The sequence below is a fragment of the Myotis yumanensis genome, unplaced genomic scaffold (genome assembly GCF_028538775.1).
Source record: "Myotis yumanensis isolate MYYU_CA2020_CCGP unplaced genomic scaffold, mMyoYum1.0.hap1 SCAF_8, whole genome shotgun sequence".
In the NCBI taxonomy this organism is placed as follows: domain Eukaryota; kingdom Metazoa; phylum Chordata; class Mammalia; order Chiroptera; family Vespertilionidae; genus Myotis; species Myotis yumanensis.
The window spans coordinates 31851074-31878087 of NW_027223759.1; the positions used below are offsets into that span (position 1 = coordinate 31851074).

The following is a 27014-nucleotide window of genomic DNA, read 5'->3' on the forward strand; positions in this document are numbered from 1 at the left end:
TGGTCTTTTGTCTATCACCTGCCCAGGGAAAGCCCTAATGCTGCTTCGACACAACTCTCTATTCCTGTGCACCTGCAATGCTCTCAACCTCGCTGGGCCTTCAGGGCCACTGGGTAAGGGAACATGACTGGCTGCTCCCTTTCCACCATGCTGCCTGTGGCTGCGTGGCCACTAATATCCCGGCAAACAGCATACTAGACATAGATAACACCACTGTTGGCTCCCTCAGAGGCACATTAGCTGGTCTAGATGTGCCTATGAACCTCCTGGCAGGGGAGACTGGGGAAGGTCCACCCCAAAGCCTCCGTGGATGGGGTCTCCTTGCTCCATTCAATGGCTTCTTAGGGGCCAACCATCTCGCTCAGCACCATCAATACAATGCTGCATATGTAATTTTAAATTTTCTAATAGCTGCATTGAAAAAGTAAGAGGAAACAGGTGGAATTCATTTTAATATTAAGTTTAATTGACCCAATATATCAAAAACTCATTTTAACATGTAAATGATATAAATATTATTGCAAACATATTTTACATGCATTTTCTGGTCTTCAGTCTACATTTACAGCACATGTCCATTTGGAATGGGTATGTTGTACCTATAAGTCACCACCTGTAAATAGTAGCTACCGTATTGGACAGTGTAGCTCCAGGTCCTTCTTCCAGTTGACTTCTGAAGCCTATACTGGACCATCCAAAAAACTCCATGATCTTTATGGTGTCACACAAGGAAATCATGCTTTGCACAGTCTCTCTCTACTCTCCTCTCCTTGCTGAGGAACTCCATCATTTTCATCAAATGCTCTGATTCTTTGGGGTGATACGTTGGGTGCTCCTCAACCTTTCATTCTTCAAACTCTTTTCCAACTTGTGTCTTGCCAGCATGCTTTATCTTGACTTCTGGCAGAAGTAGAGAGAAACCACTCCTGCTGGGCCATATCATTTATCTACTCTTTTGTTCCTCACACCTAAATATGCATCCTTTGAACCAAGACATTTAGGATTTTTTGTAAATGTAAAAAATAATTTGTCAATAATGTCTCACAGATTAGGATCATTCCAACTGCAACCTCTGTATGGGTCCCGGCACGGAGTGCCAGGGCTCAGGGGTCACTTCTCTGTGACTCTCTCCACTCGGCCCTCTTTCGTCATCTTCACCCTCCAGCTGGTGGCTGCCCCAGCTCCATGTGTCTCTCCCTCCCTGTCTTCCAAGAAAAGGAAGAGGCTATTGCTTCCCGGGGTCTCTTTTTAAGAGTAAGAAAATAGGCCCTGGGCCTGTGTGGCTCGGTTGGGCATGGTCCTGTTAACGTAAAAAAAACATTGAAACCTGTAAAGAATTTTAGTGAGTTTATTTGAGCCAAACTGTCGACATATGCCGGGAAGCAGAACCTCAACGAATTGAGATAATGCTCCGAAGAATGGCAGGGTTACATCCGTATTTATACATGAAATCCATTGGTGACAGATTTAAGGAGGTGGGATTAAGCGAAGCGGGGGGGGGGGGGGGGGGGGAACCTCTGTGATAGGATAAAAAGTAAAATGATGGACACATACTTAGGTGGGTGCAGGAACAATTAACATGATAAATGAAAGAATCTGCAGCATCTGTCCTGGGCCCAGCACACCTGGCTGTGCCCTAGGGGCTCCAGATACAGGGAAATCACAAGTTACCCAGACATTTCAAGGGTATGTTATTATAGATGCAAAAAGACAGATAGGCTCAGTTACGGTAAAGGTTGACCTTATCAGTGAAGATATTGGCTTAGAACGTAACTGCCCACCATAACTGCTTTTAGTTAAGGTTTAATTTCAGACCATCCTTTGTGGTTACTTTAGGTCTCCGAGTCATGTGGCCCCTTTCGTCCACAGTCCCCTGCACCCAGAGGTTGCTGGTTCCATTCCAGGTCAGGGCATGGGCTGCAGGCTCGATCCCCAGTAAGGGGCATGCAGGAGGCAGCCGATTGATGTTATGTTCTCACATCATGTTTCTCTCTCTCTTAAAAATCAATGAACTATTCTTTAGAAAAAGAAGAAAAAAGTGAGGAAATATTTTCCCACCAGAATTCTGTCCTATATCACTGGTCAAAACTGGGTCACATTCCCTCCCTAAGCCAATCCTGAGCCATAGGAATTGGATGATCATAATTGGATCCAGCCAATCAAAAATGATCCTCTGGCCCTAACTGGTTTGGCTCAGTGGATAGAGCATCGGCCTGCGGATTCAATTCTGGTCAAGGGCATGTACCTTGGTTGCAGGCACATCCCCAGTGGGAGGTGTGTAGGAGGCAGCTGATCGATGTTTCTCTCTCATTGATGTTTCTAACTCTCTATCCCTCTCCCTTCCTCTCTATAAAAAATTAATAAAATATATATTTTTTAAAAATCATCCTCTGGGGCTGGTCTCCTCTTAGCACAGGACCACATTGGGGATGGTGGACCCTGCCATAGTTGGTGACTTTCATCCAGGAAGAAGGAGCACGTGGCTATTGGATAGGCAAGCAGCAGGTTGGCTACAGTCTCACATTCAGTCCCACTTCTCTACCTGTCCCTGTCCTTTCCCTCCCCCTTCTACTCCCACAAAAGAGGTGCCTTTGCTCCCATCTGAGGTTCACGTTACTCATACCCTGAGTCTCATGGTCCACCACCTCCTTAGAGTCCTCCATCATCAGCCTCCCTCCTGGGCTATATCTGCCGCCTCTCCTTCTCTACCAGGACTTTGCCTGAGCAGCAAAACAAGTATTGATCATATGCACCTTAAAAACACCACCCACTCCCCTTGATGCTTGTTCCCTTTCTAGCTCGCTGACCTTCACAGCCAAAGCATGAAAATGAAGATAACTCCCACTCCTGTCACCAGCCCTCTTCCCTACCACTCACTTTTCAGTCCTCCCCTTCCTGACCATCTCAGCTGCCTAACTGGCCCTCTTTCCAAACCTGCCAGTTCATTCTCCATTTTGCTGCTGATGTGATCACAATCGGTATTCTCCTTTGTTTTTTTTTTTTTTTAAACATATTTCATTGATTTTTTACAGAGAGGAAGGGAGAGGGATAGAGAGCTAGAAACATCGATGGGAGAGAAACATCGATCAGCCGCCTCCTGCACGCCCCCCACTGGGGATGTGCCCGCAACCAAGGCACATGCCCCCGACCGGAATCGAACCCGGGACCTTTCAGTCCGCAGGCCGACGCTCCATCCACTGAGCCAAACAGGTTAGGGCAGGTATTCTCCTTTGTAAAACGTCGTTAATTCCCATCTCAGAGAGTTGTTGTGAGGATTAAATGAAATAATGTAGCCACAATGCTTAGCTTGGTGTCTGGTACAAGATAAACACTCTAAATGCTATTTAATTGCAGATTTTTCATCCAGCTACAAATGCTTCACTATCTTCCTAGATTCTTTAGGGTCAGTTGCCCTAAGACCCTTTCTGGCATCAGTCTGCATTCCCATTCGGTGACCATTCACCTGCAGATGAAAGCATCCTTTTGGCTGTGGGCTTTGTACACACAATTCTTTTGCCCAGAAAGCATCCCCCACCACCCAACCTCTCATCCCCCATCTGGTCACCTGGCCATGCCATTCTCAGGTGCTTTAACATCAATCACAAATAACCTAAGACTTGGGGATTCACTCCAGGACATCTGATGGGAGAAGGTAGATCTAGGACAGTGATGGCGAACCTATGACACGCGTGTCAGAGGTGACACTCGAACTCATTTTTTTGGTTGATTTTTCTTTGTTAAATGACATTTAAATATATAGAATAAATATCAAAAATATAAGTCTTTGTTTTACTATGGTTGCAAATTTCAAAAAATTTCTATATGTGACACAGCACCAGAGTTAAGTTAGGGTTTTTCAAAATGCTGACATGCCGAGCTCAAAAGGTTCGCCATCACTGATCTAGGAGATGATTTAATGCCAACAAAAATGATTTGGGGTGTTTATGGAAATAAAAATATGAATTTAAGAGGCTTAGGGAAGAAGGGGGTTAGCCAGGGTGCACCCATTCACTGGTGCACTTAGCAAATGTTGATTGAATTCCTGTTATGTAGCAGGTATTGTTGTAGGTACTGTGATGGCTGAAGGACAGAATTCTTGCCATCAAGGCACTCACAGTACCTCAAGCTAAAGTGGTGACTGGCGGTGAACCAACCTGTGCTCTCCCACAGGGGGCGTTGGTAAAGAGACCTTTGCTGCCAGGGGCATGGAGATGGACAGGATGAGGGCTGAGGCAATGATCCTCTCCCTTGCACCCAGCTCCACCCTCCCCCGTCCCTCAGAGCACAGGTTCAGGTTTACCTGTAAGGAAGCTCACCTGGTAGGATTTCAGAGACTTCTCCAAACTCCCGGCTCTTTGCTCAGTCTAGAATTCCTTTTAACAAGGAGGGGAGTCTTTTCACTCACAGCTATACATTAAAAGTTTAACATGCAAATGTGTGGGAGAAGCCTCATTTGCATAGATGTAACTTTCTACTAAAGTATTATCAGTTAATTCAACCAGTTGAACTGGTTGATATCAGACCTGGGCTTGATGGGTAAAGGTGGAGAGAACAGGGTGCACCCAAACGGGTGGGAAAGAGCAGATTTATGAGGCGGAGGCAAGCACACCCCTCGCCTTCAGTCCATCGTCTCCGTCCATGGCCACGCAGGGGGAGAGCAGGTTGCAGACCCAAGTGGCTCCTCTTCTCAAAACTCATTAAAAGGTTTGGTTCTTGCTGATTATTAAGATGAATGCCTTAGGTTACTGTACTTTGGCCATTTAGAATCCATACCTGTTCTTCCCACAGGTGACCATCTACCTGGGGAAGAGGGACTATATAGACCATGTTGACCAAGTAGAGCCTGTGGGTAAGTTGAGTTTAGAGTAAAATTTTCATGCTAGTGTTCCTTTAAGTTATCAGACAACTACTTGTTTTGTATTTATAAAAATCAGCTTGCTAATAATCTAACCAAAGAAATGCAGATTAAAGCATCAATAAGGTGCCACTGCCTGATTGGAAATAATTTTAAAGAGTATGGAGGAGACAAAGGACTCATCTCTAGACTATACAAAGAACACTCAAAACTCAACAGTAAAAGGAAAATAAATTCTAATTAGAAAATAGATAAAAGACATGAGGCATTTCATCAAAGAAGACATATGGATGTCAAATAAGCACATGGGAAAATGTTTGACATCATTAGTCAATAGAAAAATGCCAATTGAAACCACAATGAAATATTATATGTCTGTCAGAATGGCTACAATTAAAAATACTGACACCGCCAAATGTTGGTGAGGATGCAGAGACACTGGTTCATTCACGCATGGCTGGTGGGAATGCAACATGGAAGTCACTCTAGAAAATAGCTTGGCAGTTTCTTAAGAAATTAAATATACACTCACCAATGACCCAGCAATTGTACCCCTGGGCATTGATTTTCCCCAGAGAAGTGGAAACTATGTCCACACGGAAACCTGTACACATTTGTTCACAGCAGCTTTGTCCGTAATAGCCCCAAACTGGAAAGAACCAAATGTTTCTCCATGGATGAAGACGGTTAAGCAATCTGTGGCATATCCTAGCATGAGATTCTGCTCAGCGATAAAAAAGAAGGAATGGCTGATTCATACAACTGCTTAAGGATCTCCAGGGTGTTATGCTGAGTAGAAAAAGCCAGTCTCAAAAGGCCATGTACTGTAGATTCCATTTATATAACATTCTGGAGATGAGAAAAATTATAGAAATGGGAAACCGACCAGCAGTTACCAGGGGCGAAAGGGGTAGGGGTGTGGCTCTAAAGCAGCAGTTCTCAACCTGTGGGTCTCGACCCCTTTGGCGGTCGAACGACCCTTTCACAGGGGTCGCCTAAGACCATCCTGCATATCAGATATTTACATTACGATTCATAACAGTAGCAACATTACAGTAATGAAGTAGCAACGAAAATAATTTTATGGTTGAGTCACAACATGAGGAACTGTATTTAAAAGGCCAGAAGGTTGAGAACCACTGTTGTAAAGGAAGCACCTGAGGAAGTCTCGAGGCTGCAGTGGTGGACACACAGCTCTGCACAGGCGATGAAATGACAGAACTGTGCACACATTGTACCCATGTCAGCTTCCTGGTGGTGATATTGTGCTGTAATTATCTAAGATGTAACCACTGGGAGAAACTGGATGGCGGATGCCCAGGGACTTCTCTGTACTATCTTTGCTACTTTCTGTGATTCTATAATTATTTCAACTCAAATAGTTATTGAAAGAGAAAAAAAGGAGTGTACAAAACAGGCATTTTTAGGCACTGAGGATGAGCATGTCTCTCAGCAAAATGTCTCTGGAAGGTGGTTTGGCAGAGTGTTATCTAAGGCTAACCCAGGTCTACCATGGGTGCCGACAAAGGCGTCTATGAGGATGCTCATTACAATATTCATTACAATGGGGAACATTGAAGCAGCCTAACTCCCCTAACAAGAGGGGGGTAATTAAAAATTTATGCTACATTTAGTCTTTGGAGCCATGTGTAGCCATTGAAATGATGAGTATACAGTGTGTGTGTGTGTGTGTGTGTGTGTGCATGCGTGCGCATGTGTATAGATGTTTGCAATATTGTTGAATGAGAAAAGCAGTTACTGAATAGTATGTGTAGTAGGATCTCTCTTTTTCTTTAGTAAAAACATCCATGTAAGTGCATATACGTCTGGAAAAAAATTCTGTACCAATGTCTTGACCATGGAGATCTCTGGGGAGTGGAAATTTAGGTGACTTTTCTCTTTGCTTAATTTTCCTATGATGAACATAGTTTACAAATGCAAGTAAAGATCTCTGTCTATAGAGAAGGCCACTGGTCTCTCTTGTCTCCTCCAGCCTCACTGTTCTCTCTCTTTGCTGCAGATGGTGTTGTGCTGGTGGATCCTGAGCTTGTGAAGGGAAAGAGAGGTGAGAAGCTCTCGTCCTCTGGGAACAGTGGTCTGGGCTGGGCTGGGACTAGGAAGGGGTGTTTGTGTGGCAGGAGGGCTGGGCGCCGCTGGGGCTCTCCTGCACACTGTGCTGCCCTCCCTGGTATCATCCTCCGGAGCTGGTCCTGCTCACAGCAGAGCTCAATGTCCCCATTTCTCAGATGAAGCTGAGGACTCAGGGAAACCAGGTGACTGAGGCGGCAGGAGAAGTAAATGGTGACAGGGCCGGAGCCCAGGTCTGTGGGCTCCATCAACTCTGCACGTGTCCCCATGTCACGTAGTTCTATGCCACAGCCAACCACAGGCGGGCTCCTTGGTGGGTTTCTCCGAAAGGGGGAGCTGGAGGCTGCAGGAAGGCAGGGTTGGCCTGCTGCTCACGGTGGTGGTTCTGAACCACAGCATCACAGCTGCCTTGAAGATTCTGGCAGTTGGGAAGTGTGGCAGGTAATTTGGTACTAATAACAGTTCAGAAACTAAATTAGAACAGATTTGAATTATCCTTGTGACAGTGTCACAGACTCAGTTCCATTCTGAAGATGCCTTTTTAAGTAGTTGCTACTGGCAACCATGAGGCATTGTTCCTAACCCTGGATGTGCCCCCGGGAACTATGCCAGATGTGGGGCCATCGGCACTGAGAGGGCCTGGCAGAAATGGGGCTGAACATCGCCACCCCTGCTGTCTGCTCCCTCCTCATGGTGCCCTCACCAGGGAAGGGCTCCTGCTCCAAGGTAATAACAGGTCACCTCAAGCGATCCGTGTCTCTTATCCTTGGGACAGACACAGACAAAATCCTCAACTAACTCCCTAGGTCCATGGGGGACCACTTTTGTATGCTTTATGTTCTAGAACAATGTGTGGTTTTATTTACCACATTAAAGACAGTGGCAGCATGTGTAGGTTCGTGTAATTCTTTGGTCCACTGGGCACAATTTACATCTTTCAATCAGATTGAGTCTCCAGCAGTGGCCACTGCAAGCATGTCAAACTCAAAGGCTAACACAGACCAAATAAACGAGGCATGCGGCCCGTGGGCTGCGAGTTTGACAGGCTTGACTTACTAGTAGAGCATGCTGGTTTCCCAGCAGTGTGGGAAGAGGGGTTTCTTCCTGCATTCGACTCCATCTCTTCACTTGGTCCAAAAGCCTCTCTAGTTCCTCTCGCAGACCCACATCCAGCTCTGGCACAGACCTGTTTGCTCCCTGGCACAGCTTCCCTCTGCTTCTTACCTTTGCCCTCAGCTCCATCCAGACATCCTCCTCTCAGAACCCAAGCGACCTGTACTGTTTAAAAGCCTCCTGAGGTCACTGAGCTGGGGGTCAAGAGGAGGGGGTGGTGAGATGGAGGAAACAGTGCGGTCAGGTGACAAAGTAACAGGGTTCTTGGGAGGTGCCCCCAGGCCCCTGGCATGCCCCTGTACAGTAATTAACACCCGCCCTGGGAAAGGTGTGTGGCCCAGCTGGGTGGTGTGGTTCTCAAACCCCATCCCTCCAGAAGCTAAAGGTTGGACGCCGTGACTGATGGTGTCAGTGGTCGCCCATGCTCACTCAGCCGACGGGCAATCCCACCCTTCTCTTGCCTGCCTTCCAGTGTATGTCTCCGTGACGTGCGCCTTCCGCTATGGCCAGGAAGACATCGACGTGATGGGCCTGCGCTTCCGCAGGGACCTGTACTTCTCTCGGGTCCAGGTGTTCCCTCCTGTGGGGGCTGTGAGTGCCCCCACAAAACTGCAGGAGAGCCTGATCAAGAAGCTGGGGGCCAACACGTACCCCTTTGTACTCACGGTGGGTGACCCCTACTATGTGCACACCCCTGCCCTGGTTCCTTCACCCGCAGCACCTTGTAATGTGACCCAGAGCAAAGGAAAGGGGACAGGAGTGACTTCACATTTGTGGGCCTTCAAATTGCACCCTAGGAGGAAATTCTAGATTGCACGGGCTGTGGTTGTCTTTTTTTAAGCCCTTGAAAATAGCCTGTCAGCCTTTGAAGGCACCATTTGAACCAACGGCTTAAATATTTCCCTTCATCCGACTACCTAATTACATGCGCATGTTGTTCCTTAACTTGCCCAGCTATAAAAAGAAAGATGTGCCCCTCCGCTGGTCCCGAGGAATTCTAAACGGAAGAGTTCCTTATGGGACAGGAGATCTTAGGGAAATAAGAAGCCTTGTCTATAGCTCTGTGAGTCATGTCAGAGAAATCGCCTCACCTCTCGAGGCTGCGTCTCCCCTGGGAGCACCTGACTCCCCAAAGGCCAGTCTGCCTGCCCTCTGAGACTTGGCGTGAACTCTGCTAGTGTGTCTTATGATTATATGCTCCTCCAAAGTTACATGGTTCAGCCTTAAAAAAGGAAGGAAATTCTGATACACGCTACAACATTATGCAAAGTGAAAGAAGCCAGACAAATACTATGTGATGGTTCTCATAGGAGGTCCTTAGAGTGGTCAGACCCATAGACTCCGAAAGCAGAATAGAGGTTGCCAGGGGCAGGGGAGAGGGAATGGGGAGTGAGTGATAATGGGGACAGAGCTTTGGTGGGGATGATGCAAAGGATCTGGAGGTGATGGTGAGGATTGTGCAGAACAGTGTGAATATACTGAATGCCACTGGACTGTGCCCATAAAATGGTAAGTTTCATGTTGTGTATATTTTATCACAACGCTTTTTAAAGAAGTCACTTTAACAATGTTTCATGGTCCTGGGTGGTCCCATGCACTGGTGCTGGGAGTCTGAAGTGACATTACCTTTTGGAGATAACATGTCAACGTGTATCAGAACCTGAAAAGTGTGATTTTGACCTGACAGTTCCCTTCCCAGCAGAGTAGTCTCTGGAATTGATTGACACTGTGCTGCGGGGGATGAGGAAGGGTACTTATTGCGACATTGCTGGCCATGGCAAAAAAGTCAAGACCAGCCAACGAAGGTGTCTCGGAGCCCTAGCAGAGCCGTGACTCATGGCGGGAACATCGTCCTAGCACAAGCCCATCCTGAGGAGTAGGATCAGGGTCAGTGACATGAGCAAGCCAGATGTCAGGACACCCGCATCACATGGTCCCATGTCTGAAAAACACACACATACACACCCGCGTATTTGTGTGTCCGGTGTACACAAGACTCTCGGGCGGTTCTGTTCACGGCGTCCTTCTGGGAATTGGGGTCGTGCATGAACATGTGTTTCCTTTTGCCTGCTCCTCATCCTCGTTTTCTAGTTTTTGCATGATGAGCATACATTCCCCGTGGAATCACCTCTGAAAGAAGTGATCTGTTGTTTCTTTCCAGTTTCCTGACTACTTGCCCTGTTCGGTGATGTTGCAGCCAGCTCCGCAGGATACGGGCAAGGTGGGTTCAAGAAGAAATGCCATGGATTCGTTCCTTCAAAAGACTTTCAAAAATGGCTTTTTTTTTTAATGGAAAATTTCAAACATACACAGAGAGACAGTCTAATGAGCCTGTAGCTTGCCTTCAGCAAGTATTAACCATGAGTAATCCTGTGGACAAAATGGTAGAGTCCCTTCCCTCGTAGGTCTCACAGGTTGATGGAGAGAAACAGGCAAGAAGCAAGTAACAAGTACCTATGGTGCATTCGAGGATGCCAGGCGCTCTGGAGAGCAGGAGGCTATAAGAAGCAAAGGGAGCCTGGAGGGTCCTTGTTCAGGATGTTTAAGGACGGCCTCTCTAATTGGGTAAAGGAGACGCCATTCCCTCCTAGGGGACAGCCTTTCAGGCAGAAGAGATGCTGCATGGTGTGTGCTGGAGCAGGAGGAGCAGGGGTGAAATGTGGGACCAGGTCAGAGAAGTGTGGGAGGTCTGGCCAGATCGTGAAAGGTCTCAGGAACCGTGGTGTAGACTCGGACTTTTTCTGAGTGAGATGGGAGCCCCTGCTGGGTTCTGGACTTAGGTTTCCAAAGGATTGCTCTGGCCACTCGCTGAGAATGGGGTTGGATGGCCAAACCTGAGCTGCAAACCGACAGAGAAGCAAAGGGGCTGAATCTGTGCAGGGGAGCAGTGGCCATGGTGGACCAGGGACTCCAGGCAAGGAAGGAGGACAGGGGACAGGAGGAGGGAATGGAAGGTGCTGGGACCCAGAATTACTGGCAGAAGAGTCATTGGCATCTGGGATACCTGGGGGAGGGAGCTAGACACATGACAGGTGAGGGCAGAGTGGCAGGTCTACACCTGGATGGAGTGTGCAGTGACAGGCAGTGAGGGGTCCAGGGCAACGCTCTCCAATGTGGGTGTCCTGCCTCCATGTTAGAGGTTGTGAAATCAGTGCCATGGGCCCGCAGTGGCATTGAAGAAAAGTAGAACAGAATGAAACAGAAGAGAATGGGAAATCTCAGTGTCTCACATGCAGTAAAGCTCAGGGATATTTTACGGGAGTTGTTTCACATGCACGTGTCTGTTTGCTGGGCCACACTATAAACTTGACTTCTTACCATGGTGGTGAGATATTTGAAAGCCACTGGTCTAGAAAACCGGGTGTGGGCAGCCCAGATGGAGGAAGACAAGGTCACTAAATCAGACTGGGGGACACTGTGCCAGCCAAAGTGCCACCCTTCAGTCCATCCTGGGAGAGGAAGTATCAGAGCTCAATGTGAACTGAGGTCAGCAAGGCCTGGGAGAGGGGGCGTCTGCATGCCTGGGGGTCTCAAAGCCGTACAGCTGAGGAGACCTTTGCATTGGGGCTTGGAGAATACACAGGAGTTTGTCAAATATGAACAAGAGAGAAAGAGGAGCATTAAGCATTTCAGAAGAAGGAATCGTGTGTGCCCACGGTAGACTGGTGAAAAATGTGGCTTGTGCAGGAAACACACACGGTGGGAGGGCAGGGGGACCAGAAGCGAGGTGTTGCATGGCTAAGAATGCTGGGGTGATGGTGGGTAATGACATTTTTATGGCGAACCCTGAAAAGGATAAGGCTGAGACCAAAACAGAAGGTGCAAGTGACACTCCCAAGTGCCATATAACCTATCCAAGAAGGGTGGTCCTGACCTTGATCTTGTCTGCTCTTTGTCCCTGCAGTGCTGTGGGGTCGACTTCGAGGTCAAAGCATTCGCTACAGACAGCACCAATGATGAAGAGGACAAAATTCCCAAGAAGTAAGTTGTGGGAGTTGGTGAGGGGCCAGGGTGGGAGGTGGTAAGAGACCACCCTTCAATTTGTGTGTATGGCAGAACTCTTCCCAGGGGGCCTGCACGTTGAGGATAATGGAGCCTCCCTAGCCCAGGGCAGTTGGGACAACCTCTACCCAGGCTCCGAAGGATCAGTGACTGATCATTTGGGGGAAAAACCAAAAGAGAATGACGGGAGTTAGCAACCTCAAGGGCTCCTGTAAGGCCCTGAAAGCCTCCAGATTCCTTCTTTCGTTTTCTTCTTCTTTTGTCATTTTTTTCATGGGGTAAAACATATATATCATGAAGTTTACCATTTTAACCATTTTCAAATGTACAATTCAGTGGCATTAAGTATATTCACTATGTTGTGTAACCATAGTTACACACAAAATGTCTCATTACTCCAAGCAGAAACTCTGCTCACTGAGCAATACCTCAAATCTCTCCCATCTTCCCAGGCCTGGTCTCCCGTTTTCTTTAAAAAAAATAATAAATTTTTTTATTGTGTTTGTTTTTAGAGAGAGAGAGGAAGGGAGAGGGATAGAGAGATAGAAACATCAATGAGAGAGAAACATCATTAACTGGCTGCTTCCTGCACGCCCCCTACTGGGCATTGAGCCCACAACCCAGGCTTGTGCCCTGACTGGAAATCAAACCAGTGACCTCTTGGTTCTTGGGTCGACACTCAACCACTGAGCCACTCCAGCCGGACTTGTCTTCTTTTTCTTCTTCTTTTTTCCCCTGTTTTCTTCTTATACCTGAACACAGTTTCCAACTCTGTCACCAACACTTTCTCCTCATACTCAGCACACACCTATCGCTGCCATAGTAATGAGTAGCAGTGATGGAGCGCACATTTGAAGCATGTCATGTAAAGCACATGACATGAATTCCCACATCAGCCTCCCCCAGTGGAGGCGGCCCAGAGCCCTAACCCAGGATGTGAGAGTGACCCTCCGGAGAGCGGATGGGCCCCACACCACCCAGCTGGTGAAATCACAGAGAAAGGCCTGGAAACCAGGTCCCTGGGCCCCTCCTCCATCCCTCATTGGGTTCAGCTGTTTGTTGGGTCCCAGGGTGACTATGGGAGAGAGACCTGGGGGCCGTCCTGAAGAGGCCCGAGCACTAACTGCAGGACTGTCTGTGACTTCCCGTCCACAGGAGCTCTGTGCGTTTACTGATCCGTAAGGTACAGCACGCACCGTCCAAGATGGGTCCCCAGCCCCGGGCTGAGGCCGCCTGGCAGTTCTTCATGTCCGACAAGCCCCTGCACCTCGCAGTCTCCCTGAACAAAGAGGTAACCCATAGGCACTACTGTGCTCCGTGTGGGAGCAGATCTGGGGGTGGGCTCCGCCCAGTGCCCTAACAGCTGTGGGTGTGTTTCTAGGGACAGTTTAAGTACCAACCTTTGAGAACGATTGGCTCTTTTTCTTCATTTGGAGCTAGTAAAGGTGACCATTAGAATAAGGTCACACTGACTTGCACTCCACTCATTGTCAGTCCTGACCAACTGGCTATGGGAGGGGCAGAATGTCACACCCTGACTCCAGGCTATCTTTACCCCTCTCTGCCCTCATTTATTAGTGTGGCATCAATGTGTGTGGTATTGCAAACTGTTTACTTCCCTGGAAAATTCAACCATGGGGGGGCGGCCATGACACAGGTTAATGTCATCTATGAGGTGTGTCATAGACAAAAAAGGTGAAGAACCACTGGCTGAGGCTGTCTCTGGCCCTTCTGGTCACCAAGAGTCACACACACATGTTGGCAAGAGCCTAAATACTCTGCGTGCACGTGGGTGTGTGCCTGCATGTGCATGTGTGCACGTGCAAGCATGTGTGTTCACACATGTGCAAGGGCTTGCCTGCCTGGACCCAGGTTACACAGACACCTCCACTGAGGAGAGCTCTACCCCACTGATTTCATTCCATTTCATCGTTCTGCCCCAAATAACCTTATGGTTCCACCCAGAATCCCAGGGCTAACTCTGCAGTGACTCTCAGGACTTGGATATTCCGGGCAATTCACTCTGCTCCACATTAGTCACCTTTTCCGTCTCAGCACCCACAGATGGGCAGAGAGTGTTCCAGACCCTCCTCTAGAGGAGGCACATGGCTGTCACTTTATCTTCCTTGAAAGTATGGGGGATCCAGCCACTCATTCTAGTTAAAGAATTGAGATGAATTTAGAAAGCCACGAGATTAAAGATACCACCACACTCTGTTCCCTTTTTCTGATTTATCTGTTAACATTTTCAGATCTACTTCCATGGGGAACCCATTTCTGTGACCGTGACTGTGACCAACAACACAGAGAAGACAGTAAAGAAGATTAAAGCATTAGGTAGCACCTGCTGCTCAAAGCTGGAGGGTGGAGTCTTCTGGAATTTCTCAACCTAGTCCTATTTCCCGAGGGTCTCTCCTCTGGTCAGATAAGGCCCTCCTGGGTCCTTGGAACTACCTGTTTGCCTCTGTTGTCATGGACAGCAGGGCCTCACAGGGAGGAAAGCCCTTTGATGTCATCCCAGCTTAAGGCTGACTTTGGTCTGGGGACAACTTCCTGACAGGTGGTCTTCCTGGAGGGGCCCCGGGCCAGGTCTCAGGACAGCCTGGGCGGGAGTTTTCCTCCTGGGATCAGTGATGAGTTGTGTTGACAGATCAGCACAGCATGGTGGGAAGACACTGGCCTGAGGACACTGGCTTCCTGTGGGCTCTGCTGTGTGCATCCTCTCCAAGTCTCATTGGCATTCATGGCAGGGGCTCCTGGTCTACCTCCCTGGGTTTTGTGAGGGGCTTTGTAAATGGTAAAGTGCTACTGTTGCTGGTCATGTTGAATCCCCACGAGGTAATGGATAAGCCCCACCAATACTACAGGAGAGGCGCCGCCCACTTGCTGTTCCGACACTTCCTCAGCTCAAAGGGCGTCAACATGCAGGAGATGGTCTTATATAATGGTCTTATATGGGCTACATAAAAAAGACATGACAAAATAACATAGGTGGGACACCTCCAAATTCGCTTCCAACTCAAACATTTGATGACTAAGACAAAGGCAGACTTTGTGTGTTAGGGTGACTTACCATTCCAAGACTTTCAGGCTAAAACGAGGCCAGCCCCAGGCAGACCAAGATGGGTCACCCTATGTGTCATTGATAAGGTTCAGGAATTTTGCTGCATGCATACTAAAGAATTCTAGGTATTTCCTGATGCTAATATGAATGTTTAATTTACGGCTTGTTTTATATTGGTTTAGTTCATATGCCTTTAATTCCTTATAGAACCTGACTTATTTATTTAGTGTTCAATACAAAGTAACATGATTGTGAAAGTATCATTTGATACTTTGATTTAAAATTATTTCTCAAAGTTTTATGAATGCTAACATTAACACCATTAATTTTTTAAAGAAGCTATTAAATTTTCGGCTCTGTGCTGAGTGCTTCAAACAAATTGTTTCTTTTAATCCTCAATTTTTATTTTTTATTATTATTTTATATATATATTTTTTATTGATTTAAGAGAGGAAGGGAGAGGGAGAGAGAGATAGATATATCAATGATGAAAGAGAATCATTGATCAGCTATTTCCTGCACACCCCAGATTGGGAATCAAGCCTGCAACCCGGGCATGTGCCCTGACCGGGAATCAAACCCTGACCTCCTGGTTCATAGGTCGACGCTCAACCACTGAGTCACACCAACTGGGCTCAATTTTTATTTTAGTGGAGATTAAAATTCATCTTTTTAATCATCACAACACCCATATGAGTTAGAGACAGTTATCACTCCCATTTTGCTGATGGGCAAATTGAGGCTTAGAGGTGCTAAGTAACTCACAGCTGACAGCTAAGCTGGGATTTGAACTCAAGTAGTCTGGTTCCAGAGCCCACCCTCCTGTCCACCATGTGCACCCACAAGCCCATCCTGAGGGACCTCCAGATGGTTTCTGGCTTGGACACCTGGAAGGAGATGCCCCTTCAGTTAAGACAGAATGCTGGAAGGGGTGGGCTTGAAGGAGAAGAGCAAGTGGTGAGTTATTTGATGCTGGAAGATTGTGTGCCTTGGGAGGACACCCAGAGGCACATCAGAGGCTCAGCAGAGAGGAGGGGCCTCCCAGGAGGTGCAGTTTTAGGAGACTGGCTCATGGGTAGGAGTTGTGACAAAGCAAGTTGTAATGGTGAACAGAAGTGGCTTCAGAAATCTCAGCCTTTAAGCTTTGAGCTGAGAAAGCTAAGCCTGAGAAGCATGAGAGAAGGAAGACCAACCGCATCCCCAGAAGGCCAGGCACCTGCATGAAGGACCCCACATGAATCGCCCACCCCTGTCCTCCCCCTGCAGTGGAACAAGTGGCCAATGTGGTTCTCTACTCAAGCGACTATTACGTCAAGCCGGTGGCCCAGGAGGAAGCACAGTGAGTAACTGTTGGGGTTCTATTTCCTGGGCGGCCCAGGCTTCTTTGTCAAGTTCCCCTTTTGTCCTCTTGACAAGGGAAGTGAATGCTCAGCTAGCTTGCCAGCTCTTCACTTCCTTCCCTTTTCTCACTTCAAGGGCTGCAAAGAAGGTTAGCGTCTCCATTCCGTTCTCACTCCCAAGAGTTCTGAGAGATCGGTTAAGCTAAGACTTGACAGAGAGGAGAGAAATAAACCTAGAAATGTCACAGTGGGAACAGCCTGACCTTGTATGTATCCTTGGAAGACATTGCTAGAGACGATACTATTCCTTACCTCCCTCCCCGCAGCAGATATTCAAACAGTCTTTCAGCCCAGGGAGGGCTCTCTATCTTTTGATCTTCTCCTCAATTTGAAAATCTCATACCAATTGGATTAGCATGCTGGATCAAGTCTCAGCCCCTTATCACGAATGACTTTTCTCCCTTTATTAGAACCAAAACCAAGAATCAAAACTGCGATGGCTTCTTGGTGGAGGGAGAGGCCTGCCCGTTCTTGCTTTGTGCTAGGCAGGCTGATAGAGTCATTAAACACACATGCCCCAGGGAGGACCCCTTGGAAAGGTCTTTGTCTAGCTGGCATGTTCTAAGTACTGATGTATGCAAACAGTATTACCACAGTTAGAGGAAGGGGTGGTGAGGAAAGACAAACTGATTCGGCAAGATAATATTACCCGATATTTTAAAGGTAACTTTGGGATAAACTATTACCCAAAGCAGATCCAGTTATGCAGGAAAGAAGTATAACTCACCAACCAAGCCTAAGGTCTCTTTTAGGAGCATCTTTGCACACTGTGACCTAGGAGTCTTCCTGGCTCACCTTTGGGCATATGCTCAACAGTGATAGGAGGGAATGGTCCTCAGCTGAGTTTCCCCTAATATACCCCATAATCTGGTTCTCTTTTCAGTTCTCCGTACATTTTTGGACCAAATGATTCTCAGGAAACTAGGAACCAATCTAGGGCCCCCCTAGAAGTGGCAGGGAGACTGAAAGCTAGGTGGGAATGTGCTAATGGGTCTCAGACCAGAAGCCACTCAGAAGGCGAGGGCGGCAGAGCATGGCCCTCGTCCTTGAACCCTGGGGCTCCCTGGGCTCTAGTGGGTGGTCCTCCATCACTCATTCAGGAGTACTGCCCACCATTCAACCCCAGGTCCTGAAGGGACTGAGAAGTGGCCTTGCTGGCCATCCCTCTTCCTGTTACCTTCCCCTTAGGATATAATTTCTGATTTTGTCATTTGTGGCTCAAACCAAACATGTTAAGAGAGGTTCCTGCCCAGCCAGCATGGCTCAGTGTTTGTGTCAACCTATGAACCAGCAGGTCACAGTTCAATTCCTGGTCAGGGCATATGCCTGGGTTGCGGTCTTGATCCCCAGTGGGGCATGCAGGAGGTAGCCAATCAATAATTCTCTCTCATCATTGATGTTTCTATCTCTCTCTCTGTCTCCCTACTTCTCTAAGATCAATTTAAAAAAATATATATATATATATATTATATATATATATATATATATATATATATATATATATATATACATATATATATAAATATATTTAGAGAGAGAGAGAGAGAGAGAGAGGTTCCCACAGGGCCCAGATGGGAGGGTGGGGGCCATCTCATGCTCCAGCAGAATTCTGTAATGAGCATGCCCAGGAGCTTCCCGTACACACTGCAGGTGAGAGAAGCCACAGCTGCTTGAAACTCCACAGGAGGCTCAAATAGGGAAGCCATTCTGAGTGTGGTAGTTCAGACTCCCAGCCTGTCTCAGGGCAGGCTAAGGAAAGAGTTGAGGCCCACTCCTGGGCACTGTTTTTTGGGCCCCGCCCCGCCTACCCCTGGCCAGATACGGGGGTGGGGGAGGGGGGTGCCCGGCATGCTTCCCTGGTTGCAAAGTGGAGATCCTGCGAGTACCTACTCATTCATAAGGTTGGCAGGGAAGAGGTACAAGGCCACTCTGATGGCTCAGTGTGGCATGGTGTCAGTGTGCAGATGCGTGGCAGAGCCACTGGGATCAGTGAGCTGGGTCCTGCTGGCCTGGAGAAACATGCTGCTATGTCCCCAGCTCCATTTCAAATCTACGCTTTGATACCAGTCCCCTGTGTCTGTCGGATGGTGGGAACACCCCCGTCCGACTGACCATGGAAAAGATCTGGGAGCATGTGCTGCTCTGAACCCAAACCAGTGCAGTCTCTGGTTCACAAATGGAGGACCTTGCCTTCCCCTTTTTGATCACCCCCCCCCCCCCCAGAGTGACAGTTTTTGGCAACAGGTGGCCCTGCAGCCAGCTGTGTGGTTCACAGTCTCAAGAGGAGATCGGTATGGTCCTTGACCCTTGGGCCAGTTGGTATCATTTAACCCCACAGAACATTCTAGAATTCAGTTATTAGAGCAGACCAAGGGACTCGAGGAAATGTCGTACTGTTGCTGGCAGCCTATTTTGAGTTGTCAGTAATACGCCTCTGCCTCTCGTCAGGCAAATGCACGGGTACCTGAACTACCTTTCCAATGAATCGCAGGGAGCTTAGATCTGGAACATGCCTCATGGCACACAGGGGCTCATGGGACGGATGGTGGCTTTATGGCTGTGAGAGCAATTAGTCAGATCACCTCTCTGATTATCTTCCTGCAGAGAAAAAGTGCTGCCAAACAGTACTCTGACCACAACGCTGACGCTGGTGCCCTTGCTGGCCAACAACCGAGAACGGAGGGGCATCGCCCTGGATGGGAAAATCAAGCACGAGGACACGAATCTTGCCTCCAGCACAATGTGAGTCCTCACAGCTCAGGAGATGACTCAGTGTAAGGCAGAGCAGGGAGAACCAGGAAGCACACCCTGTTCTAGGACTTTGACAGCTTGGTTGAGTTCACCAGGTCCTTGAGAAGACGCCCCCATGATGGTGTGCCTGCATGGAGATGAGGGGTTGGTTTCCCAGTCCTTGCTTTCTATTGCTCCCCTGCATTCTTCTACTTTTCCTTTCTGTTTATGCAGCATCAAGGAGGGCATAGACCGGACCGTCCTGGGGATTCTGGTGTCTTACCAGATCAAGGTGAAGCTCACAGTGTCAGGGTGAGTGTCCAAGTCCCACCACTCTGTTGGCCCTGTCTTGGCCTTTGATTAAATTGTTTCATTCCTGAATGATGGGGAGACAGAAAGCACAGGAAGGGCCACAAATTCTACTGATTACCGAGTAGAGTTTTGGAGAGACTCTGTTGATTTAGTTTCATATTTCTGTCTGATAGAACAGCACATGGGAAAGGGTAGAAAAGTGGATGATGAAATATGTGTACTGTTAGTACCACATGACAAGAGTGGGTGTGCCTATGCTCATGTGGTGGAAGTTGACATGCAAAAAAGGATGATGAGTTCAGTGTGGTGCTGAACCTCAGGAAGGAATGGTGGCTATCAAGGGAACTCTCTTAGATCTCAGGGAGGCATCCGTCCATAAGGAAGAGATCTTTCCTTCCCTTCCTAATGTGTAATCACAGGATTTGGGAGTTTCCTTTTTATTCAAGAGCACAGATATCGCAGAATTCCGAGGAAATGGTTTTATCTTTTTTAGTAAAATGAATTTCATCCATTTTAAAAACCTTTTCCAAAAGAGAAAAACTTGAGCCCTGGCTGATGTGACTCAGTTGGTTGGAGTATTGTCCCATGCACAAAAGGTTGCTGGTTCAAATTCCTGGTCAGGGCACATGCCGGGGTTACGGCCTTGAGCCCCAGTAGGAGGCATGCAGGAGGCAGCTCCTCCCTCTTCCTTCTGATCTCTCTAAAATTAATTTTAAGAACATATTTTAACGAAGGGAAAACTTTGAATTCTCATTTTCCTTTTCAAATTCCATTGCCAATGGCTCTGGCCTCTAACCTATATGAGCCTTGGTTAGTTCAACCATCAAAGACAAGTCCAGGCATAGATTCAGTAATTCTGAGTAGATAAAGAGTTGCCCAAATTTTGGTTGGGACAACAAAGTAGAACATAGGTTGATTTTGCAAATTTTGTTAACAGTGTTTGTGTTCGTTGTGTGTTTTTCAAGATGTACAGTGTTTTCTTTCATTTTCGCAAAGAGGGTGTAAAGCAGAGTAGAGTTTCTCTTACAATAATCTTTGTGGCCAAGAGAGAAATTCTGATCTGTGGTTTACTCTTAAACAGTAGGGCTTGAACCTAAGTGCCTCCTCATTTGAACTAATCCACTTGAGAAATCACAAATGGAGAGGAATAGTGGAGTTGAATATTCAGGGACACAAAGGTCCTAAAAGTTGTGAGTGAAGGACAGGACTGGGACACGTCCCTCCTCTAAGTAATGGGAAATGAGGCCATGCTACATGGTGGGCAGTCACCACAGCCCTGTCTGCTTTTGTTTCCTAGCTTTCTGGGAGAGTTCACCTCCAGGTAAGCCTCGTCACCTTCCTTCCCGCTTGATTCCAGGGTATCAAAGAAACAAACCTGGGGTTCAAAACAGTCACAGTAGAGCCTGGTTTCCTGGCAGCTGTGCTCAGAGCCATTATGAAACCATGCCCTCTGCCTTTCAGGTGCATCATGCAAAACTTGGCCAAGAGCTGGGGATGTTTCTTTGAGACCACAGCTGAGCCTACACCTGGGCAAGGACACAAACACACACACTCAGGAAACCGGCACACTCCATGCAGCTGCCTTGGTGTGGCTGTGTGTTTGATAAAATGTACATAATATGAGGTTTACCATTTTAACCCCTTGAAAGTGTACGATTCAGTGGTGTTGGTTGTGTTTACAGTTGTTGTGTGATTGTCACTGCCACTGAGCTCCTGTACATTTTGACCATCCCAAGAGAAAACCTATATTCTCTCCCATTTGCCCCTCTCCCTGGTCCCTGGCAACTTCTAATCTGCTTTCTATTTCCAAAAGTTTGCCTATTCTGGACATTTCCTGTACACAGCATGAGACAATATTTGTCCATTGGTGTCTGGCTTCTTTCGCCCAGCATAGTGTTTTCAAGGTTCATCATGTTGTAGCGTGTGTCAGTGCTTCGTTCCTTGTATGGCCAAATAACATTCCACTGTATGGATATGCCACATTTTGTGGTCCTTTCATCTTTTGTGGACATCTGGGTTGTTTCCACCTTTTGGCTATTGCGAATAGTGACAGCTGCCTTTCATACCATGCGCAAAGAGGCAGTCTCACACGTTGGAGACAGGCACTGAACTTACATACTCCTTCACCCCGACTCTTACCATCTCCTTCCCTCACAAACCAGGGTATGCATCTTCTTCTAGACCCCATCTGTATGTCTGTACTGGGGTGTGGTGACAACAGCCTTGTAAACATGTGCTTTGACCAAAGTGGTAACTGTGGGGCGGGAGGTAGTGGGTCCTAGGTGAAGCACACACTCTCACACACACAGACTCACACACACCCTTGCCATTCTCCCTTTGTCTAGATTTCCCTTCTGCTTTCCTTCCTGACTCTTTTCCTTCTTTCTTTTTATATAAATTCCAATCTGCCCCGAAGCCCTTTAGCCTCTGGAATTTGGTGATCTCTGGTCATCTTTATTCTGCTCTCTATTCAAGAGACTGTGTCCCCGGTCCCCAACCCACCAGCCTTACATAGAAGATGTAACACATACAAATTGTGTACATTTTTGCAAAGGATATTTTTCAAAACTATTCTCCCTCCACCTGTCCTGCACCACAATATGGTGTCACCGAAACTAATAACCAGGAGGAAAGGAACCTGAAAATCCTAGACGCCTCGGCCACGAGTATGTGAAGTTTCTGGACCACCTGCCAGGGAATACATTTAAAATTCCTACTTGTTCACTTCTTGACATCTGGTTTGTTTTGCTCTGAATCTCACTGGATCCTGTGCAATTTATAATTGTGTGTGTAAGAACAATCTGCTTTCTTCTTTTTTGTAGTGAAGTGGCCACTGAAGTGCCGTTCCGCCTCATGCACCCGCAGCCCGAGGACCCAGGTCAGTCTGCAGCACCCTGACTTTCTCTGTCATTCACAACTTTCAGATTGATTACAAATTCACTGCTAGTCTTTCCTGACCACACCTGTGAGCACGGGCGGGCATGGCCATGTCATCCTCAAGGTGCCCGGCCCCAGGAAGACATGCTCACATGCTCAGTCCTGAGCCAGGTGCTTGTCCACCCTCCGTGAGCTTGTCCGAGCCTCCCTGGGCTCAGACATGGGCAATCTTTTTTTTTATTTTTTTTAAATATATATTTTAATGATTTTTTACAGAGAGGAAGGGAGAGAGATAGAGAGTTAGAAACATCGATAAGATAGAAACATCGATCAGCTGCCTCCTGCACATCTCCTACTGGGGATGTGCCCGCAACCCAGGTACATGCCCTTGACCGGAATCGAACCTGGGACCTTTCAGTCCGCAGGCCGATGCTCTATCCACTGAGCCAAACCGGTTTCGGCGACATGGGCAATCTTGTTAGGTATTGTCAGGAATGATTTAAAAGCATAGGTTCTCCTGTTGAACAGACCTAGGTTTAGATGTAAAGAAAGTTTAAGGTGAAAATAATTTTGAGAGCCTGAGGCTTTTGTATTTCATTTGGAAACATTAGCAGGCCTTTGGAAGATGAGTGTTTTTGACAGTGGAGATTGTGATGAGAAGATAGAAAATACCAGGAAAGAGGGTCAGGCTGGGGTCCTGACACCGTGGCTCCTGTGAATGTAACTCTATTGGCTCTCGTACAGTTGTTAAAAGTAAATGAAACAGTGCCTATACGACTCTGAATGTTCTAAAAACTGTTGGCCTGTACACGTGAATGGTGAATTGTATGCTATGTGAATTGGATCTCAACAGAGCTCTCTTAAAAAAGATGGATGAAGCAGCAAAAATAATACAGGTGCCATCTGGGAAATTCGGAGAAAAATTCTCCACTGAGTGTTCAGTGGCTTAGTTGTCAGGACAGAGGAATGGGCCTGCTCGAAAGGGAATCTCACAGTTACAGCAGTAAGGAACATTGGGAGTAAAAGTGGTGTAAGCAAGCAGGGTTTCTTTTTCCCTTATACTTTATATCTAGCTTTTATGAAATTGATAAGGAAATGACATCTGAACAGTAGAAGGGGCCCCAGATTCATTTGGGTTTGTCTCAAAAATATTTGGTCTCCAAGCATCTTTTCCAAATAGTTTGGATTCAAATGCTCAGTGTGCTTTGCCAAAACCTTCCCCCGGGGGAAACATACAGTCTAGCCATGTTTATTTTATTCACTTATGCTTGTGTCATTAAAATACTATTTTGAACTATGTGAGATTGAGATGCATTCTGGTCTCTGTCAAGGACATTTTCAAAGGCTATTTTAAAACTGTGGCCTGAGGAGATGTCACAGTTTATGTGAAATTGTTTTCTGCAGCTGTGAACAGGCAGACGTTATGGCTGAGCTGGGGGGAAGTGGCATTATTCCTTTTCTGGGTATGACATTTCCATGTTCCAGTCATTCTGGTCCTTCCATCGAACATATCACACATCTGGACTCTCCAATGATCTTTTTTTATACTATGAGATTTCAGGGAAAAAGGACAAGTCACCCTATGGCCTTGAAATTCTGATTTCCAGAGATTTATGAGTCACTCAGTTTTATTCATGGATGCATGCTCACGTCTCACCTGCCTAGGTCCCTGCTTCCTGGCCTGGATGACAGACTCCAAGCAGAGGAAGCTTTAGGTTGCGGCTGGGAAACTCTGCCAGGGCCAGGGGCCAAGTAATTTGCATGTAGTAAGTGCTGTAGAAATGCTACCAAGCTTTTATTGTCCCCTGTCAAGAGCATCCACAGGAACCCAGGGTGTTGATTGGATTCTCTTCTGGGCTGATGGTCCCACTTAGTATAATTTTATGCTGAGCACTGAGGGGGTCCTGGAGGCTTCTTGCCCAGGGGATGTTTTGATGAGTCAGCCTCTCCGTAGGCTTCCTGTGGTTAGCAGCCCACACAGACACTTCCCTTTCAGGGCTGGCTTCCAGGTGGGCACGAGGCACAAGAGCAGTGGCTTGCCATCAGCACGGGGCTCCCGAGAAACCATCTGGAGTTGTTTAGCATCACTTCGCTCTTCCTGGCTCACCACTGAGGGTTGCACCAGTACTTTACTAGGGAGGCAGAAAGCTAAAAAAGAACAAAAAAACACCCCAAATGAATAGCAATTAACTGGGGCTGCAAAACATACATGAGAATATAACCCAACAAAATGAAGATCAATATGCTAACAGAGAAATGGAGAGGGGCCAGAGGTAGTTCTCAAGGTCTAATGCCCACCTCAACCGCTGGGGATGCTGGGTAAGCATGAGGCCTAGGACTCACCGCTCAAGAGCTGAACGTGTGGATGGTTTGAAGTGGGTAGGCTTGGATCCTGACAGCACCTGGGGACTCTGATCTGGAATGGTCCTAGGGACACGTAGGGAGAGACGCTTTCAAAGAGAAGTGTGACATCAGAGAGAGTGAGGCCAACCAAGGACAGGGTTCTGGAGGTGAGATTGTGGCTTGGTCCCCTTGAGCAGGTGAGGGTTGTGGCACTTTAAAAAGAAGCGATGGCTAAAAATGCAGGGAGAAGGCTCTCTGAGCAGGAAAAGGCAAAGAAGAAGGAATTACATGCCATTATCATGAAATGTATGTATCTAGACCTTTTATTCCCCCAACTATAAATCACTAAACAAGGAAGACATTTTCCAGGTGCAGCCATTATACAGAATTTATGCTAATCTCTCTCTTTTTCATTCCATGCCGCAGCTATGGCAAAGGAAAGGTGAGCCGCTGCCCTTTGTTGCCCTGTGTTCTGTGACTTTCTCATCTGGCACAACCACTTTTAGGGTCATTTTGTACACACCTCGTGGTCTTGACACAGGTTTGGACCCTGGTTTTCCTTTTGTTTCCTAGTACTAAGACACACAAACAAACACATGCACACACATGACACATGCATGCACGGATATAGTGGGTGTGTAGTCTGCTCTTGGGTTTTCACTCTTTTTTGCCCATTAAAGAGATTTTCCATGAACAACTATGAGAAGGGTGGGGTCCTGTGTTCATCATGCAGGAAACTCTCCATGGGTTCCTTTGTTGCAAAAAGATCTGTTTTGCTCGAGATTTCGTTGTAAGCCTCATAGTGTGCCATGATCAAAATGTTCTTTGTTTAATTTTAGTTTTCAGGATGAAAATTTGGTTTTTGAGGATTTTGCTCGTCAAAATCTGAAAGACGCAGGAGATCCTGAGGAAGGGAAGAAAGACCAGGAGACAGCTGCGGATGAGTGAAGAGGTGACTGAGGATCGGAAATGGGATATTAGCAGTCCATGAGCAAAGCTCCACAGTTAGCTCTTTAGTTATGCTAAATACCAAAGTGTGAGTCTCTTCACAGAAATAAAGTTTGTCTGTTCTGTTGGGTCCTGAGTCAGGCTGGCTTTCTGGGGAGGCTGAGTGACGTCACCAACAGAAGCTGCAGCCTTTAGGGTACCTGAGTCTGGGATGGGGAGGGCAGCATCTAAAAAAGAGGCCAACCTTCCCTACAGCGGCTCAGCTCTGGCTCTTCAAGGTGAGAAGGCAGCTGAAATGGATGTGCTCACCTGTGGGGCCCAGTGTGTCCTGGGCTTTCTCCTAGGGTCCTGTGTAAGCCATTTCCCTGGAAATATATAGGGGAGGGGCAGTGTTTCTGATCACATTGACCAATTCTAGCTCCAGGACCACAAAAGAACCTCCTGAGATCAACTGGACAGAAGACAAATGTGGGCCAAACACACTTCACTGATTCAACTCTGGGGGCCAAGTCCCTGTCTGAGCTCAGGGTTGTTGGCTAAGTTTCTATTGAATGCAAGCAATAAACTCAGATTTGGCTGGTTTAAGGTGGGAAAGGAATGCATTGAAGGACCTTGGAGTGGCTCAGAGAACTGAATTAAAGGAAGAACCTGAGCTGCCATTTCTGGGTTGCGCAGAAATTGGAGAGGCTCCAGGGGTCCTGCCATTTACCCAGAGCTGTGGCTCAGCACCAGAAGCTCCTGGTCTCAGTCAGGTGGATCAGTGCCCTGTGGCCCACTATGGCAGAGCCAACCCTAAGACCGTGTTGCCCTAGAAGAGGGGATTCATTGCAAGCCTGACAGGCTTCTTGGTTAGAGTATCTTCATGGAGATCCGGCTTAGAAGGGGTGGGGCAGAGAGATTGCTTTGTGTCAGGGAAAAAGGAGGAGCTGCAGGGGGAGGAGGGAAAACCAAGGTGATGCCAGGGCCCTGTCCTTCATGGAGTCCCCTCCTGGCCTGTGGTACCCAGCCTGGGGGCCTGCTAATGATGCAGAGAGAGCTCTCTTGGTGGCCTGGAGGGACTTGAGGGATGGGTAGCTCTAGTCCACGCTCCAAGGAGCAGGATAAAAGGGGTTTAGAGAGTTCTGCACAGTTCAACCCACTCACAGGAGGTTGGAAGGTGAATGGGAGGGGGTCGTGTAAGGAGTGACACTTGGGGTCAGGTCTCCAGCGCTAAGAGCAGTGGCAGAGGGCTGGATAGCAGTGTGGGGTCCATGCACACGAAGGTGCCCAGAGCTGGGGTGGT

At 47.5% G+C, this 27014-nt stretch overlaps 1 protein-coding gene across 3 annotated transcripts in view; it reads left to right on the forward strand.

Annotated features, from left to right (window-relative positions):
* SAG (S-antigen visual arrestin) overlaps nucleotides 1-25860 on the forward strand; it is a 34379-nt gene extending 8519 nt beyond the window's left edge. Inside the window, exons 3-16 of one of the 3 annotated variants that reach the window (XM_070422440.1) lie at nucleotides 4789-4849; nucleotides 6876-6920; nucleotides 8529-8722; nucleotides 10218-10277; nucleotides 11961-12037; nucleotides 13214-13349; nucleotides 14311-14395; nucleotides 16389-16461; nucleotides 19127-19264; nucleotides 19487-19564; nucleotides 20862-20885; nucleotides 22387-22442; nucleotides 25211-25226; nucleotides 25624-25860. In XM_070422440.1, the coding sequence (XP_070278541.1) occupies nucleotides 4789-4849; nucleotides 6876-6920; nucleotides 8529-8722; nucleotides 10218-10277; nucleotides 11961-12037; nucleotides 13214-13349; nucleotides 14311-14395; nucleotides 16389-16461; nucleotides 19127-19264; nucleotides 19487-19564; nucleotides 20862-20885; nucleotides 22387-22442; nucleotides 25211-25226; nucleotides 25624-25732 (1152 nt within the window). In that variant the 3' untranslated portion in view covers nucleotides 25733-25860. The remainder of the gene's footprint in view (nucleotides 1-4788; nucleotides 4850-6875; nucleotides 6921-8528; nucleotides 8723-10217; nucleotides 10278-11960; nucleotides 12038-13213; nucleotides 13350-14310; nucleotides 14396-16388; nucleotides 16462-19126; nucleotides 19265-19486; nucleotides 19565-20861; nucleotides 20886-22386; nucleotides 22443-25210; nucleotides 25227-25623) is intronic. The other 2 variants (XM_070422441.1, XM_070422442.1) reach the window with 2 other exon arrangements.
* The last annotated feature ends 1154 nt before the right edge of the window (nucleotides 25861-27014 follow it).